This window comes from Cryptomeria japonica, chromosome 8, assembly GCF_030272615.1.
Source record: "Cryptomeria japonica chromosome 8, Sugi_1.0, whole genome shotgun sequence".
Lineage (NCBI taxonomy): Eukaryota > Viridiplantae > Streptophyta > Pinopsida > Cupressales > Cupressaceae > Cryptomeria > Cryptomeria japonica.
Window position 1 is genome coordinate 403219906 of NC_081412.1, and position 19295 is coordinate 403239200.

General features: G+C 35.4%; 1 protein-coding gene across 4 annotated transcripts in view; it reads left to right on the forward strand.

The window, feature by feature from the left end:
* The window catches only part of LOC131079459 (uncharacterized), a 314514-nt gene extending 295491 nt beyond the window's left edge, over positions 1 to 19023 (forward strand). For 3 of the 4 annotated variants that reach the window (XM_058017420.2, XM_058017419.2, XM_058017421.2), the window contains 3 exons: positions 9408 to 9454; positions 9698 to 9929; positions 10030 to 10574. In XM_058017420.2, coding sequence (XP_057873403.1) covers positions 9408 to 9454; positions 9698 to 9929; positions 10030 to 10394 — 644 coding nt within the window. In that variant the 3' untranslated portion in view covers positions 10395 to 10574. Of the gene's footprint in view, positions 1 to 9407; positions 9455 to 9697; positions 9930 to 10029; positions 10575 to 18372 lie in introns of those variants that run through there. The other variant, XM_058017422.2, reaches the window with a different exon arrangement.
* The last annotated feature ends 272 nt before the right edge of the window (positions 19024 to 19295 follow it).

Below are 19295 nucleotides of genomic sequence, written 5' to 3' on the forward strand. Positions count from 1 at the left end.
TTTTGGACTTTTGCCTATTGAATTCGTTAGACTCCAACGATGATTCTAAACTAAATAAACAAGTTGTCAGAATGAATTTTATCACTGTGAAATTTATCTTTTTTTTTAACTGTTTGTAGAGGGGCCAAGTGGTAGTGCCCTTTCTCGCCATGGGAGTAGTGATCCATTTTCTCATGCAAGCTATCTGAGTACTTCCTAAACTTTTTTCCTCTTTTGTTCTTTTGTTCCTGGTTCTAGAATCCTTCCAAAACTTAACTTGTGCTGTAGTATTATTTAACTTTAACTTTGGTTTTAAGTTTCTTATTTATTAGAATTTTATTAAATTTAATATTTATTATTTATAATTATTTTAAATAAAAAAAATTTGTTTATTATATTTAATTTATTGAAATGTGAGTCTATTAATAAAAATAATAAAAATTTAAAATCATAAAATAGTTTTTAAGATAAATAAAACATTTAGTAAACAATCTAATTATAAAATAATTCATAAATAAAATAACTCTTTTTTTAACATAAGCATCTCAGTAAAATATAAATATAAATATCATTATTAAAATTAAAATCATAAAATAATAATTAAGCTAAATAAAACAACATTTAAGTTATATAATAACTATAAAATAGTTCTTTTAATTTAATCATCTCATAATAGTAAAATATGAATATACATATCATTTCAATGCTTGATAATAAAAATTTAAACTGAGTAACATGAAGTAAAATTTTACATTAATTTTTATTTTTTAAATGGTATTTTAGAATTTTTATTATTATTGAAAACTAATATAACTCTTACATGATGTGATTAAAACTTTATTTAGAATTTAAAATGATAATATTTTAAAATATTACTTAGTAATTTATATTTTTATTATTTCTTTATGTAAATATTTACTATTTTCGTTATCAAATTATTGTAAGTATTTTTTATTATAATAGTAAAAATAATACTTTCAATTAAAATATTACTTATTAATTTTTATTTTTATTTATTTACATATATAAATATCTACTACTTTATTTATCAAATGATATAATAAGTATTTTTTCATATAATAGTAATAATAACATTTTCAATCAAAATAAAATATACAATTAAAAAACAATGTAAATAAATAAAAATATCTACCTTTGTAATGAGATCTCTTGGCTTGTTTTACATTAGTTTATATAAATATTATTTATATTAATTAGTTTTAAACTGATTATTTTTAAACTTAATATCTTTTAATATTTATTATTCAGTTGTTATGTATGTTCTTTTATAAATGTGATATGGAATGGTATCTATATTAGAAGGTTTGAAAATAATATCTTGGTATTCTTATGCATGTCTACATAACTCTATTTTAATATTCAATATGTTTTTTTATATTATAAATCGAGAGACCAAAAAAGATGTTTATACAAATGAGTTCAGGGGAGGCAGGGCCTCAACAGTGAAACCAAAAAGAACTAGACGAGTGTCACATACAATGCACTAAAAGAAAGCTCCAAAATAAAGTTGTGCTTGTTGCCATAAGGAACTAGAGGAGGATTTCATCCTAGTCTTCTAGCCATGTGGTCCACCCCGGTGGTCCTTCCATCCAGACCACCTTCTTCCTTTCCATGATTTGTATGCACATGTCAACCCTATTGAAGGGGGGGGCTCTGGTATCTTGGAGTTCTTTAATCAGTTTCTTAACTGCACTCTCGAAGGTAGTTTGACTTTCTGTGATCCTTGCCCATTCATAACCATCTTGCATCTCGTATATAAACATGGCGGCTCGGCCTTCTTTGAGGAACCGTAGGAGTTTGTTTCGTTCAACATTCATCAGGAAGCAAACCTGTACAGCAATTTTATAATGTGTGAGTTTTTTAAAAAACCAGTAAGTTCCCTAGCATTACCTTGGAACTTCTCCTCATTTCTGAGTTTCCAAATAAACCAAAGGATAAAAGAAGACAAAATTTGCCAAATTAAGTTAGCAATCTTTTTAAGATTATGGACGAAACCAGTAACTATATCATACGTGAAGACATGCTCAGTAATGGATATTTCAAACATTAACCATATTTCCCTAGCAAAAAGGCAGTCAAGGAAGATGTGCCGAGTGGACTCAGGTTTATTGCAAATAGAACAAAGATCATATGCAGCTAGATTATTCCTAATAGGCAATCTATCCAGTAAGAGTTGCCATCTGAAACACTTGATCTTAGGGGGGATGGGAGATTTCCAAAGGTTCTCAAAGGTTTTATACCAAGCGGTAGGGTTGTGGTGGACATTCCATAGGGTGTTGACATGGTCGATCACAGAGGTGTCCTGGTTAAGCAGGTTGTAGATAACTTTGGATTTAATTTTTGGGAGGGGGGAGCCATCCTTCCAAAGGAATGAGAGGTACCTGTGGGTGTCAACATGAGTGTTCTTAGGGAGATTGAGGGTGTTACAGGCATTCCTAATCATATTGTGGGTCCGCATATGCGAAGCAGGGAGATTAAATTTACTACTAAGTTCCTCCCAGGTGATGAGGTTGTCATTTTCTAGGATATCCATAAGATACTTGATCCCCTTGTTATGCCAAAATCTAGCAGAACAGCCTTGGGTTAAGGCCAGTGGCTAAGAGTTGTGGTGGAGGTTCCACCATATCGACCTTTCACCATGTATAGTGTTGTCACAGTCAATGCTAGAGTTGCAGATAAGTCTACGCACATGCTCCCAGGCTTTCCAAATGGACTTAAAGACCCAGGTGCCTTGGACAGACACCGAGAAACTTCCAGCAAGTAGATCATTGAGTGGGAGGAGTTTCCATGATTTGGCAACCTTGGGGAGTCCATTTTGAATGTTGTTTCTGATAAGAATCTTCCAAGGGTCTTGCCCATCTAGTGCATGAAATATCCATTTGGCAACAAGGGAGATTCCTTGCAGCTTAAGATCCTTAAGGCCCAAACCTCCATGTTTTTTGTCTAAGTGGCACCAGGCCCATTTTACCGCATGGGCCTTTCTTTTGCCCTTACCATCAGACCAGAGAAAGCGTCTGATAGCCTTTTGAATTTCATAAATTTGATAATTGTTGAACATCCAAACCGAAGAGTAGTAGATACTGTATGAGGAGAGGATTTTTTGACATACTTGAACCTTACCTGCTAGGGAGAGGATCCAATTATCCCACTTGTTGAGCTTCTTATCAATTTCCCCCTTAACCCGGATCCACATGTCCCAAAGAGAGGGGGAAATAGAGAAGGGGATACCGAGATACTTGACAATCATGTTGGGTCCTCCCCATGAGTACCCGTCTTGCTGTAGCCAGTCTGGAGGTTTATCCTTCCAGCCAAGTAAAATAGATTTGGAGCTGGAGATCCTGGCTCTAGAGGCTTTACTAAAGGTGTCAATTTTTAGGTTGAGGGAATCGATGTTTTGCCTAGAGAGCTCCAGGAAAAGAGAGGTATCATCAGCAAATTGGATATTCAGCAATTCAGAGTCATCCGGCAGCACAATGCCATGGACTCTAGGAGATAGAGTATCATCTTTAAGGAGATAAAAGAGGGCATCTGAGGCAATAACAAGCAGAGCAGAGGCAAGAGGGCAGCCCTGCCTTATGGATCTAGAGAGAGGAATAGGCTAGGATAGGGTTCCATTAACTTCAATCATGGCGGAAGCATCTTTGAGGAGAATTCAGACATAGTCACAGAACTCGTTAGGGAAGCCAAAAGCTCGGAGCGTCATGAGGATGAAATCCCACTCGACTCTGTCATAGGCTTTTTCAAAGTCCACAAGGAACATGGCAGCATCCTGGTTAGAGGTTCTGGCCCATTCCATGGATTCCCAGCTAGTGACAAGGTTTTCCAATATGTACCTGCCTTTAATGAATCCAATTTGGGTAGAGCAAATGAATTTTGGAAGAATCTTTTCAAGGCAGGTAGCTAAGGCTTTGGCAAGGATTTTATAGGAGACATTGAGGAGGTTGATTGGCCTCCAATTCTTAATGAGCGCTTTGTCTCCTTCTTTAGGGATGAGTTTAACAATACCTTTATTTATGAATTCCCCCAAAGTGCCATTGTCAAGAGCTTCATTTTATATGTCATAGAGGTCATGCGTGACCCATTCAAGATTGGCTTTGTAGAACTCCGCCGGGAGACCATCGGGGCCTGGGGCCTTATTATCCTTGAGGGCTTTAATGGCATCGGCAATTTCTTGTATAGAGATCCTGGCTTTAAGGAGGAGAGTATCATCTTCAGAGATCCTTTTAGGGATGATGGTACTACATTTGTGTCGAGCCTCTTTCGAGGCCACATTATCTTCTGAGGTAAAGAGAGTTCTATAGAACATTTCGAAAGCCTCTTTGATATCATTGAGATCCAGGAGTTCCTTGTTGTCTACAGTTATTCTATCAATTTTTTCTCTGTTTTGTTTCTGCTTAAGGAGGTTAAAGAAGATTTTGGAGCCTTTATCTCCAAATTGGAGCCAGTGGTTGCAAGCTCTAATGAAGGCTCCCCCGATTTTGACCTGCTAGTGCTTTCTTAGGATGTCTCTGGCTTTAGAGACATGCTTGGCCAGGGTGGGGGAGGAGGGGTTAGTTTGAATATCCTACTCTAGGGAATGGAGGCAATGGGTGAGAGTTTTTTCTATGGCTCTAGAGTCCTTGGCTCTCTTTTGGCCAATGGTTTGGAGTACTTTCTGCCAGGAGGAGACATTCCTTGTCCACCTGAGAGTGCAAGATTGGGGGGGCTGAGGCTGAAGGTTGAAGAGCCTGACCACCTTAAGGGCACCTAGAACATCTTGGTCTTTGAGGAGGGAGGTGTTGAGAATAAATTTCTTGCTACAGGGGCTACTGATGGGGATAGCGTTTCTAGTGTTAATGACCACAAGGATAGGGAAATGGTCAGAAAGGGTAACTGGCAGGACAGCAACTGCACTCCCCAAGTGGTTAGGGGAGAAGGAGAAGAAGTCGTTGTTAACATAAAATCTGTCGAGTCTGGAGTAAATACAATTGGAGCCTTGTTGAAAGTTGCACCAAGTGTACCATAGGTTAGAAGCAGCAGTTTTAGTGCCCTCGAGGGGGTCAAATAACTGGAGTTTTTGTTTAAGTTTGTCTTAGTGAGGTTTTTCTGCTTTTTTCCATTCAAAAGGAAGTCCCCCAGCGTTGTCATCTTGATGCTCAGTCATATTGAAGTCACCAGCCACTATCCAAGGGATACTTGGGAGGGAAGTCAACTAGATCCAAAGGGACACTCTTTCCTTGTAGTCATTAGGTGCATAGATAGAGCAAACGCCAAAGCTGGAGCCCCTAATATCTAGGGTAGCCCAGGCTGCTCTATTGCAAGGGGAGATCCCTTTATCCCCTAATATCAATACGGATCGTTTTTCCAAAAGGTTCCATTAACTGTGGAAGAAAACGCCAAAGGAAGGGGGGGACATCCTTGAGGATGACCCACCTAGGGGAGGATAGTGTGAGAACCTCATCACAGACCACCTCTGGAGACCAAGCTAGGGCACGGAAGGAAGTATTTCCAACTGTCCAGTGTTGACGCTTTATTGCCTCCCTTTGAGCCTAGTGAGAATTAAAGAAAATAAGGTAGAGACCCTTTTGAATTTGTCTGCAAAATGATATTTTAAGCCCTAATTTTAAATTCCAGAGGTTAAGAAACCAGTCGTCTAAAAATTTCCTAGGTGGGCATTTCTTGACATCAACACATGCAAAGAAAATGGCCGTATTACTTAACCTAGTCTTTTCCGAGGCAATTTCATTCAACATTTCCAGATTGGGCGAAATGCAGAAGGAACCCGAGATAGTGCTAGGGCACTTACCTTCCTCATTGGATCTTTCTTTAACAGGAGCCTTAGAAAATCGCGCGTTAGGGTTGACTCCATTTGCAGGCGGGGAGACGGTTTCGGCGAAAGATTTCTTTGGCGGAGATTTAGATTGATCTGTGGATTTAGGGCCGTTAATGGCATCGCCATCCGATTCTGACTCCATAGGAAGCCAAAGGTTAAGCCGCACAAGCGACCAAGTAGGTGGGGGGAGTTGCAAATTAAATGAAGTGCAGTATTAAATTTGCAAACAGAAGGAAAGAAAAGAACGGAAAAAAAAATAGCAGTGGAGAGGAGTTTCAAACCGGGTGGAGGAGAATTAACCCCTCCACAAAGATGCTGAGGTGTCCACGTCACCACAGTTGCCTCGAACAATTCACAGACAACCAAACTTATTGCTCGCAGGCCCAGAGGTTCGCAGATGTCAGATTCGCAATCGCCAAGTTCTCTTAATCTCCTCGCAGAGCCTTTTCGTCCAGTTCGCACTTTTGCCCTTCACGCAGAGCATTTTACATCATCGCAGTTGTATATCAAACCAAATTTGTCGCTGCACGCTTTCTTTGTGATCGGAATTGAAGTCTGCGTGTGCTGCTACAGACGCTGACAGCCTTGCCTTTGCTGCGCTGACATCCTCGCCTTTGCTTTGCTGTACCTGCCTGCCGCCTGAGATTAGAGTTGAATTTGTTACCCCAAGGGTTTGAACAGGGCAATGAATCGGATCTAGGGTTCCCTGTTTGCTACTTCCGCCTGGTTTCCAGCCTTTCTGCCACTTCCTCTAATCTCAATTTTTCATATTTCATTGATATTTCTGTCCGTCGCGCGCATCCACTAAGTTTAAAACTCAGCCATTGCAACTGTCGATATTTGACAGCCACTTCACGCTCTGCAGTTCTCCTTTTATATTCAATATGTTAAAAAATAAATTAATAATAATATAACTTTAAGTTTATATATTAATTTTAAGATTGTAAATAAATATATATTTTTAATGTTTTTTATTGATGTTTCTAAAATACATTTAAATATTTATTCAACATATTGTATCTAATAATTAGATTTATATATGTTATCAATAATTTAATAATTAACATATCATATTTGTTCATTATTTCATTTAAAAATTTATTATATTATATTATAATTAATAATAAATCATTATTATATTATGATATTGTAATTAATATTAAGTTATTATTAAAATATGATTATATTATTATGTTTTAATATACTCTTATTATTATATTTTTATAGAACTCTTGAATCTTAACCAAAACAAAAAAAATCTATTATGACTATATTATTGTTATTATATTTTTATTTTATATCACCCTTATTCCTATTAAAATTTAAATAAACAAGCTTTGCACTCTAATAATGTTGTAGACTCAATGCAGTCAATCCTCACGTTTCCTCAATAACCAAAGCAACAACGAGGAGCTATTATATCCAAAATGCCCTTGAACTTAGCAAAATCTTATATGAGTTGAACTGTAGAACGCTCCACAATAAGACAAGTAAACTCACAAAAATGAACGCTTAATTGCACCCAAATATAAAAGCGTTACGTTAACGATAGTACGAAGCATCTTCTGCAATCATGCCTTAAGACTAAAGCATTACAAGAAAAAATGATTTGCAGTTTGCCAGACTAATGATACATTAATAATAATAGATGAGTGGAGCAGAAGTAGCAACAAATATGTGTCTCACCCGGGATTCTATTCAATTACATGGAAACGTCACTGTAATAACCATCTTTTATCATGTAATAAATAAATATTATCCATGTTCAATGTTGGGTTTTAGAAGAAGTCAGTGTCTGATTTTAAATATTGTTTTAATTTCAAATTTATTATAATTTTTAATTATTATTTTATTTTATTAACGAGTTTTTAAAATGAATTATATAAATATTTGGTATCAGTATTTTGGATCACATGTAAGTTATCTATCATCAAAATCATAGTTTGAGGACTCGGACTCAGCAGCTCAAAATAGGACTCAGACTTGGGACTCAGCAAAAAAACTTGGTTATTACAAAAGAAAAAAAGAAATTAAATGATTTAGAGAACATAGGAGCCTAATTTGATTATCGATCTGTCATAATTCAAACATTACACATGCTATATGATCTTCATACACTCAATATTTGAAAGTTCCTCATTTAAATTTCATAATTTCATACACAATTTCAAATTCAAATGTATAACAACATCGTAAGTTTATAAATGTTTACATATAATGATACGTCAAAATGAAAAAAATAACCAAATACAATTTACATCTTTCTTTTTCCTCTACTAATGTAACTCAATTTTTCTGACCTCAAACTAGAAAGTGTTACGATATTTAAATGATGATGAATTGTTTCTTGCTTTTCAAAATATTTTTCGTCCTCCTCCCTACATCCAATTTTGCTGACGGGTTGGAAGTATATTTACGCTGTAATCCGTGCACAGTTACTTTATTGAAAATCTTCATTTTAATGATACTTTGAATTTACTCTTTAGCCCTTTCTTTTCGCTTTCCTTTCTACTCACTGCTGAGCTCTTTTTTTTTTGTGGTGCCATTTAGCATCTTCCAGCTTCCCTCTCATTCCTGAGATTCCTAGTTGTAAGTAAAAAAGCACGCACTTTTTTGTCTCCTTTATTTCTATTGCATTTGGTCCTCCAATAATGGCATTGGGCATAGAGAAGACAAATTTCTGGGAAAAAATGCTGTATTTGCTTATATCAAGGCTTCCTAATATGGCGTGGACATAACTGGAGAAACTAAACATTGCTGACTTGAAAACATCTTTTCTTTGCTCTTTGTTTATTATTCAATAAACTATAAAGCTTTCCTTTTCAGCTGTTCAAATATTTCCAGTATGATGAAAATGCTAAACTATTAGGCATTCAAACAACTCTTCACCAATTGGCAGGTGGAAAGGATTGATTTGACTACCTTTGCATCTGGTTAATTAGAGGGAAGTGGTGATATTAACAAGTATAGCTTATTGATTTTTAATTTTGATCTGGTGAGGTTCAGCACTCAAAAACATGCAATATGTTACTTGCACTTATCCACAGCACTCACTCTGATCACTACAGACACTCCCTGAGCTGTCTCCCCAGTGCATAATCTCATGCAGGTGAATGCACACTGATCGCTCACAAGCAATTATGATGTCCAGAGGAGCACTCCACATCATAGGAGGAATAATCCCAGGCCTACAAACATTAATGACCCAATAGTGTCACCTCTACGCACCTGGAAAAAGTGTTTTCCTACGTAGCTAACATAAAAGAGTTACACATGAAGCAAACTTGTTCTCTCTCACCCTTCCAGGCTACAATCTCAGTTGCAAACATTTTATAAATATTGTGAGTAAATTTTAGGGATGCCTAAAATCCTGATTTCCCCGATGAACATTCATGATGCAGATCAATTAAGGTGGATTAATTGCCGGACAAAAGCAAATCTTTATCTAAATAACACACTAGGCAAAAGTACTTGTATCCAGTATGTTGGCTTTAAGGAGAGTGAAGATTTCCTTTATGTGTTTTCAAAATGTTTCATAAATATTTAATTGCTTTATTTATTAAGGTTGCAGGAGGCTAAGTATCTTTTTCGACAGGTTTGGTTGCATATTGCAGTGTGGATGGTTCTGCTCTTCATTTTCAGGTATAGAATCTTTTCCATTTGCATTGTTTTTGCTTCCCCATTTTTCTCAGGCCAATAATTACAGTGCTAGCATTAAACCATGGTGCTTAGTTGAAAGACAAATTTCCTGCACCAAAGACATCTCATGACAACATTACAAATTTCTTCCTTGTTCATTTGAGCTTCTTTTATGTCAGATATCTATATTCTAATGAGACATGACTCATATTTGTTGTCTGTGCATTACTGGATTTGATTTGAAAGCTTACTAAGAAAGCCGTGGAGAAAGATAAAATGCGACACCGTAGCCCCCATTATACTTGTGGATCACTCATTGAAGAGGGAACTAGAAGATTCAAGATAGTTTCCCCATCAACTCTTACTCCTGTTCCAATGAAGAAATCTCTTAATGAATGGAGTGATACTCCAAGATCCATACGTGGTTTTCTTTCCGAGTCAAATCAGGTTTTAAGAACTAATATACGTGCTACAACCGGTGAGTAGTCCCTTTCCTTTCAAAGGTGTTTTTTAATTTATAATGTAGCGCAGTGGAGACATGGTGATAATGGTGATAATGGTGACACTTGTGGATGTAGAGAACAAGTATATACAGTCTGGCTCATCTGAATTAGTAGCAGTATCAGATGAATATAATGTGACACCCTCCAAGAACCGAATTGCAAAGAAATCAAAAAAGGTCACCAGTGGAAAGCATACTACAAAGCATATGAAAGAGAGCATGGGTGATCTTTCCTTGGTTCCTGCAGGTGCAGGTCAATGTCATAGTTCAGGTGTTGAAGGGATTGGTTGCAGTAGGATTGAAAAATACCCGTCAAAACAAGTTTCGATACATAAAGTCAGATGGAATTCTAACCCAGGTAGTGAGAGATGGCTGTGCTACGGAGGAGCTGCGGGTATCGTGAGGTGCCAAGAAATAACTTCAGTATTCGCTGTTCAGTAACACATTCAAAAGGATTTTGAATATGGAAACAGTCATGACTCAGTAAGGCTTCCCCTGGCATATGGAATCGAAGGATGTTAAGTTTTAACAATCAAAGTTATTCAACGTGGGAAATACATTGGAGGTTTTCTCCATTGTTGTATTTTAAGCAGCAGAATTCAATCTAATCACTTTTCAGCAGTTTGTTCTGCATGTGGTCTCCACGCCATTTTTTCCAATGATGTCCTCCTATATATATAAACTTTTCAACAATAAGAATCTTCCTTAGGATAGAGGGACATGAAGATGGCACAGGCATGATGAGAAGTAGATCAGCATCCTCTCATAAAGAACCAACCATGCCTAAAAAATCTTAAAAAAGAATAAACTGTAAATTCTCTCACATTTGACCAAAGATAACTAACCATAAGACCACATAGACAACAAAATTCTTAGTGAGTACTCAGCATCCTCTCATAAAGAACCAACCATGCCTAAAAAATCTTAAAAAAGAATAAACTGTAAATTCTCTCACATTTGACCAAAGATAACTAACCATAAGACCACATAGACAACAAAATTCTTAATGAGTACTTTTCGTGGGGATCCAATTATCAATGTCTTCACCACTTGATATGTAAAAGAACATTGGTGTATCTTGAGCTATGTTCTCTCTTGTGACGTGTTAATCCAGTGAGTTGTAGCCTCTTTATTGTTACCTCATTGTTCTCTCTTAATCAGCATCCTAGCGTTCTTTCTCGATGACTCTCCGAGGTACTATATGACTATCAACCATATCTAAAGCTAAAGTTGAAAGATCGAAATGAAGAGGAATACTTTTCATTAAGGGAGCTAAATATCCACCCAAAATCTTCATAAAATATCTAGAACTACTAGTTACAGACAAATTATTTTATTTAAAAAACAATTAATAGAATGCGATTTATTATTTAATTTTACTTATATAGAAAATTGACAAAATTGAAGGTAACCCAATATGCTATATGGAATCGGTAGAATTTTATGACAAAGATTGAAAATTGTTCTCCCCTCACCAAACTTTGCTTCTTAAATGTTTGTCATTCAATGTTATTTGTGCCAACACCAAGGGAACATGGCTAGGAAATGCTTGGTTACGGTAAAATCTATGTCTAACTGTAGCATGTGGAATATAGTAAAATATTTTATAGCAAATATTGTTATGTACTTAAGGATATCATGATATTAGAATGCATTTATGTGGATGGAGATGTTGACATATGGCACACGTCTCTTAAGTTGGTTGTATCGGGTCATGTGGACATGTATTTAATTATATCAAGAGAAAAGTGGGCCTTCATTAGGATTGTCTCTCTATTATATTAGTAGGCAGTCTATATAAAGGAGTTGATTATCATTATATGGATATGTGTGAAGCAAGATGTTATATTTAGGATCTCTCGGAGATTAAGCATGGAGTGACTTCTTCCATAAGGAGTATTGTGTATTGTTACTATATGTGTATATATTGGATGTTAGGGCATCTTGGCCCACACACATCCCTTGTGTTGTGTGCGATCTATCTTCTGCATCATATTATTTCAATAATTATGTGTAGATCTTATCAAGTGGTATTAGAGCAAGAAATAATATAATGCAAAAAATATATCTCGCACAACATGAGCTATGTGTGGGCCAACATGCCCTAATATCCAATATATGCAGGAATAGAGTAAACCCTTGAGGTAGGGTAACACCATTGAATACTTCTTATAGAAGAAGCTATTCCACGCTACATCTCGAGGAGATCTCAAATGCAATATCACACTTCACACATATTCTTACAATGATAATCATGTACTTTAGATAGACCTCCTCCTAATAATACATTGGAGGGGTAATCCTAAAGAAGGCCTACTCATCTCTTGATATATTTAAATACACTAGTTGTCCACATGACCCAATATAACTAACTTAAGGGATGCTTGCCACATATTGGCATCTCCATCCACTTAAAGATATTAATATATCATATCCCTAGGTATATAACAAGTACCAATGGTAGATTGAATGTTGAAGCTAATCCAAATAGCTATAGCCATATGATAACATTACTTGTACCATACCATATCAAATGATAACACATAGTCAAGGCTTTGTTGCTAGTGGCAACAATAAATTGACATAATGAAGCTTATCCAAAATGTTATATAAGTATGATGATATTGCCCCTAGCATGTCAAATGATGGCATGGAGTCTAGGATTTTCTAACAAGTGGCAATTGGAGCTTGATAGATGGAAGCTAACCTAAACAACTACATAGTTGTGATTATTTATACGGATTCAAAAATTATGAATCTTAAACTACGAATGCGCAAAACATATATGATATTAGTGGGTTGCATGTGGTTCAAAATTTTAAACCCTTTTAGATCACACAATGATAATGAGGCAATAGTTAAAAAATACATAAAATCAAAACCATAGATTCTATTATGAACCATAGATGTGAATATCCTCATTTAATGCAACCTTCTTTGTAACTATTTTTTAGATCCATCATAGATATAGTTTATAAATTTTCTCAACAAAAAGTTAAATTCATTAGTATTGTTATTCCTAATGGGAACTGGAGACCATATAAGGATTTCTAAAGATGATAAAGAAGGGATAAAGAGGTTGTTGTAAGTAGCCTGATAAATTACCATGTAAGAAGACATTGTTTACATTTTGTTTACCTTCCAAACAAAAGTATTTTAGAATAAATAAATATATCCTCAACTTTGAAGAATTATTTAGGCCAAGATTGTTTGCTTACAATTCTCCACATGTACACCAACTAAACATAGAGTTTTACATATCGATTTGTGTTGAACCAATTTCCTTTTTCTTGGAAGAGGCGCAAGATTCTGTAATTGTTTTTCATCATAAAGAAAATAAGTATTGCTCATGCATGGTAACTTTTATACCTTTTGATCATAAACTTTATAATTGGATTAAGGATCACAAGTCTATAATTGTGCACCTTGGAATTGCTCTTGTTATTGAAAAAATGTCTTACCCCTCACATCACATATGCTTAAAAAGTTATGTATCTTGAAATTGCTTCTACAACTAAAAAAATCCTCATCATATCGAAAATATAATGTGATCCAAAAGGCCCAAGTTGGCTAGTTGGTATTAAGAGAAAGTCCTATGGAAATAGTTCACATCACCAAGAATTACCAACATGAAAAAAATAAAATAAAAAATTCTCTTGATGGCTCCATCCAAGAGCGGCTCTCTCGCCCATTTGCATTTGAATGACGCTTCATACAAGGTTGTCGTCGGGTCTATTGGTGTCTTTGCTTCTATGCGAAGTGGTTCTGATCCATCTCTCCCTCCTGCGGTTGTCGTTGTAGGTGGTGTCAACATTGCTACTGTTGTTATGGATGGGTTGGTTCCCCTTGTGGGTGCCCTACCTATTGGTGTTGTGGATGCCCATGCTGGTGATGTTGTTCTTGCCTCCATTATTGATGGTGACCCTCTTGTGGGTGCTAAGGTCCCTCCCAAACCTTCTTTTGTTGGTAGGCATAGCTTCGCTCACGTGGCTAGATTTGCTACTCATCCCCCCAAGGGGATTCGTCCTCTTCCTTGTGCCAAGACCTCCCCTATGGTGGTTTGTGGCCAGGATGTTGTGGACAATGTTGATTTCTACCAACGTTGTGCATTAGTGTGCATATTTGTTGGGTTTTGGCCTTCTCTCTCGGACCTACATCGTTGGTGAGTGATTCCTGGAAGCCTTTGGTTGCTTACAACATTGAGCTTTTTCCTTGTGCGAAAGGCTTTTTCATTGCTTCTTTTGCTTCCTCTTATGATCGTGACTTGGTGTTGGGCATGTTGTGGACTTGGGGAGTTCACTCTCTTTGTCAAGCCCTAGACAACCTATGTTAACCCTCTTACTGAACCACTTAATGTGTGTCCGGTATGAGTTCAGCTTCCTAAACTCCCTCTTCATTTCTGGGAGCATTCTTGCTACAAGGCCATTGGTAACTCTATAGGCCGATTCTTGAAGTTTGATGATGCCATGTCTTCCATGGGTCATTCTATCTTTGCTTGCCTTTTAATTGATATTGACATTTCTTCGTCTCTCTGGGGGGGTGTGGTTCTTATGGTTGGGGATAGGCCATGGACTCAATCGTTAGATTATGAGGGCCTCTCCTTTCACTGTCGATATGCTTCTCAACAGGTCACTTAGCTTTGGATTGTTCTCTCTCATGTCACAGAGGTGTTGCTACTTGGTGGAAGGATGCTACTACTGATCACTTGATAGTCAATGTTTTTTATTCTAATTCTATTGACTCCTCTTAGGAGGACAATATCTCCTCCTGGGATGAGGTTATGTCTCTTACTACTGTTGATGCCTATGTTGACCCTCGTGTTACTACTGTTGTGGCCTCCTCTGTCATTGAGTCTCCCACACCTGTTGCTACTGCTCTGCAGGTTCGATATACTTTTGGTGTATCTGATCCTGATGTTGTTCTGCAAAAGCACCCTACTGTTGTTATTGACAGAAACTCTACGAGGTCCTCTCCGTTGGATTCTTCTCTTGATGGTCCTAATGATAGTATCGTCTGGACTATTGTTTGTAGCAGGCGGAAGGGGAAATGTTCCCCTTCTCCCAAACCTCTCATTGTCATGTTTTCGGTGTTTCTCCCCATTCTTGAGTTGGGTTTTGGGTTGTTACAAGTTTGACAGGTTTTTTACAGTGGTCTTATACCTTGTTGCCAAAGGCCTATCCGACCTTGTTTTGTTTTAGGTTTGCATCCTTGTTTTGTTTTCTCTCTTCTATTGCCTATGGGTTGTTGTATAATGGATCAACACCCTTGTTGTGTTGCTTTCTTAATCAAAAACATGAAAAAAAATTCACCACATAATTGGGGTGACATTGAGCTTCCCTTGGTGTTGATAATCTATGGACTGTACCTTTGTAATCTTTGTAGAAAGTTGAAAAAATACATTTTCATACTATTGTTGCAACTAGTTTCTCTACACCTTGTGTGCCCAAGTATTGCAAGTAACCATGAAAATGAGAATTTTTTTAATCACATGTTCCCATACTTAGGATCCAATCTCTTAGGATGAACCTTGAAAATTAGTCATCTACAAGGATTGGATTTCCTCTTAGCTATACCATTCCAGTTTATGAGATAGTGAATGCATGCTCAAATATACCATGAAGTCAAAAGTTGTACCTATGAACCATCTACCTAGCACAAAATAAGCACAAGGAAAAAGCAACAGACCAAACCAACCCATATAAACAAAATAATCTCCATATTGCTCGTCATTTTCTTTGGAAGATTCATTATTTTTCAAATACTCCAACATTTATGTGAACTAAATGTAAACAACTTAGAAGTTCATTCAACTTCATAGAGGAGTCATTATTGATCCAATCAAAAAGAAGGGGCAAAGTCATGGTACACAAAGAGAATTTTTAACTCTATATCTTGTTCATTTTTGTATGCTTCACCTAATTTATTCTTTTTGAAGTTTTTTCTTATTAAAACATGAGTGAATATTTTCATAATTTTTAGTCTAATCTTGTAAAATCCCTTTGTAGTCCCATTCACTTGTGACTAATTCAACATATTATTGTAGTACACTATCATAAATTCCCTTAACAAAAGTTGTATAATATACAGTAGAACCAAACCATAAAGCTATTACCAATTTTAATGAATAAATAAAAATTCCCAAGTATTTCAACTTTAATTAATCTAAAATTATAAGAATTTCATTACTTAACAAGGAGAGTTCTTATCAACTATTTAGTTCTTGTTACAACATGGACTTAATCATAAATGTAACTCTCATAACCATTTGGGAATAACCCAAAACATTCACTCATAATAAACAATTAATTAGTGGTTAGTTTATAGTTTAGAACTTTAGAAAATTGAGTCTCAAAATAATTACCAAAGTGGTAAGTTTGTAGTTCGATACTAGAACATCAAGGCCTAATATTTTAACTAATCTTTGTTTTAAGCTCACCTTTAATGATAAGTTGATTGATATTGTCTTTTATGCAATTAATAACAAGAAAATGTCATAGCTCAAACTCCACAAGGCACAAATCTCTATAAAAATGTCTTAAATAATTGTTGCATGGGTAGTCTCGAAAACCTTTAATGTGTCTCTTTCCATCATGTGCCAAAAAGAATAAAATTAAAATATGGATGATCCAACATACCAATTCATGGATATCACATCCAAACATAAGAGATTGAATGCGTGGCTCTCGACCTTTGCAATTACATCATTATACTTCCACCATATATTGTTGGTATTATCCTCTAGGCCTAACACAAAGAAAGATATTTGTGTCAAATTCAATTCCCTACTAATTACTCAAGTTGTAAGGGCATAGGGTTAAATAGCGTCTTGTTGGTCCCTATAGATAGTAAGTTCCCCCATCTTATATATTGGTTGAGTGATGCTTCTATGAATAGCACCCCCTTCCATGAAATTGTGATGACAAACTAATTTGAAAGGGCCATAGAGAGAAAAATGTAAAATCACTTTTCTTTAATATGATACTTGGCCATATAAACATTTAATATATTTAATTTTATGTTATCTAAAATTCTGATCATCAAAATCCAAATATATATTTTTCTTCAATAGCCAACATGTTAGAATGGTTCATTTTGATTATGGATCTATCTTAAATACATGATAAACTGGAACATTAGTATTCAAAATGACTTTAGTAAGTCTACCATGGTTTAGAAAGCTATTATAAAAATATTAAAATTTGAAATTGAGATTATAAATAAATAAAAAATCCTTCATAAAGTGTAGTTGTTTCTCTATGGTAAAATATTAAAATTTGAAATTGAGATTATAAATAAATAAAAAATCCTTCATAAAGTGTAGTTGTTTCTCTATGGTTTAGAGATTTAGGGTGAAAGTTTACAACTTCAAAATTTAAAGCAATAGACCTTACCCTATCCTCTAGTGGATTATATGTTTCCCATTAAAAATGAATCCTTATAATGGTATATGTTTGCAAATAAAAGCTTGCACAATTAGAGCAAGATCAACTTCTCATCATTTCCAGTACACCAAACTCATCTACATTGGAAAGAATTTTTAGAAGGACAAGTAAATGATTTTTGAGGGCTAATTGTGATTATATAATATCTAAATTATAAATATATAAATTTTTAAAATGAAATATCTATAAGCTCTTAAAAATGAAAATCAAAGCTAAAATAAAATTATATTATCATAAAAATATCATTAATTATAAACTTGAATTTTTATCCTCTATATAAAGTTGTAAACATTTAGAAAGTTAATGATAAGAAAACAATAGTAACAAAGATTAGGTTGGTAATGGAACTAGTAAATGGAATCTCTTGAAAACGCCTTGGGAAAGAAAAAATTGTAAGCTACCTAAATGAAATCAGCAAATTTTGTTATAAGATGTCAATTATGTAATGATATTAGGATTGATTAAAATAGATATATCCAATGATAACCTACTATATGAATTCCTAAATATAGAATGAAGGTTTGTTCTAAATCTAAAATCTACTGAAACAACATTCTAAGAAAGCAAATATGTAACTTTAATGGATTTAATTTGGAATAACATAGTGTTAAAAGTCATTAATATAGTTTTTTTTTGTTTAGGTTTTTAGTATATTTATTAAATTTTATTAATTTATTTATTATTTTCTTATTTTCTTTCTAGATCACTTCAATTTTGAATGGTCCAAAAGGTATAATAAAGGTTGCTAATGAAGAAGTTAGATAAAATATCTAGAATTAAATGTCGCTTAAGAAACATCAATGGAACATTCATATAATAATTATTATACTACATTATCGATCATGCATAATTAATTATATCATGTAAATGCAACATAGAGAAAAGAAAAAAATATGATAGTTGATTAATGCTTTTATGGTGTCTCGAAAGACATTACTTCAAATATTTATGTGATGTAAGATGACAATATGATGCAGGAGAACCGGAGTAGTTCAAACCGGCACCTTGATTTTGATCTCAGTGAGACATCGATCCCGGTATTGGCCCAGTATGGATGTGCTCTTACCGGTTGGTTTTGTAGTGTATGGAATCAAGTTGCGAGCGATTTCCGTAACTTGCGGATCGTTGAACGATGTTGTTTTGGGCCTTGTTCGATGTTCCCAGAGGACCGCGTGAAGTTTTATGCACTTGAAGATGTTCTTTGTGATTTGGGCCGACATGTTATCGTTTGCATGGTTCATCATGAACCGGTTGGTCTTTGACAGACTTGATCGAGTTGTTATTGTTTGCGGATGGTATAAACGGAAAGTTTAGAGATTCATTTTGTAGGATAGAGGACAGAGGTCGAAGAAAGTAGAGATCGAGCGAAGATGTAATTTCCGGAGAGATTCTGGTCCAGGGGGATTGTAGTCCGGAAGGACTGAAGTCTAGATCAGTGCAGAACAGTGCAGACTATTACCAGAGACGTATTTGTCGAGCAGAAGATCTGCGGATCTTAGATTTGTGTTGCATGGATTGTTTTGTAATCCTGGGCTGTGGTCCAGCATGTGTAGCCGCTAAAGGCTTATGTAATTTTGTACATGATTGTAATGATGGATTTATTTATTACTGGTTATATTGTGTGTTGCTTCTACCAATTAAACCGTGTGTTCTATTACTGGTTGTCAGTATCTTGCATAGTGTTTTGTGTTATGTCGGTATCTTGTTTGGTGATTTGTGTTATGAACTGCAAGGTGGGGATGTTCTTCATTGGATCTCCCTACCTTGACTACACCACAATAAAGTGTATGGTTCCTATTTATGCACCCTTTGATCATATGTCAATCAGTGCCTATACATTGAAAATGAGCATAATTGTTTAATCATTGCTTAGAGATGGGTATGTGTGCACGTAAAAACA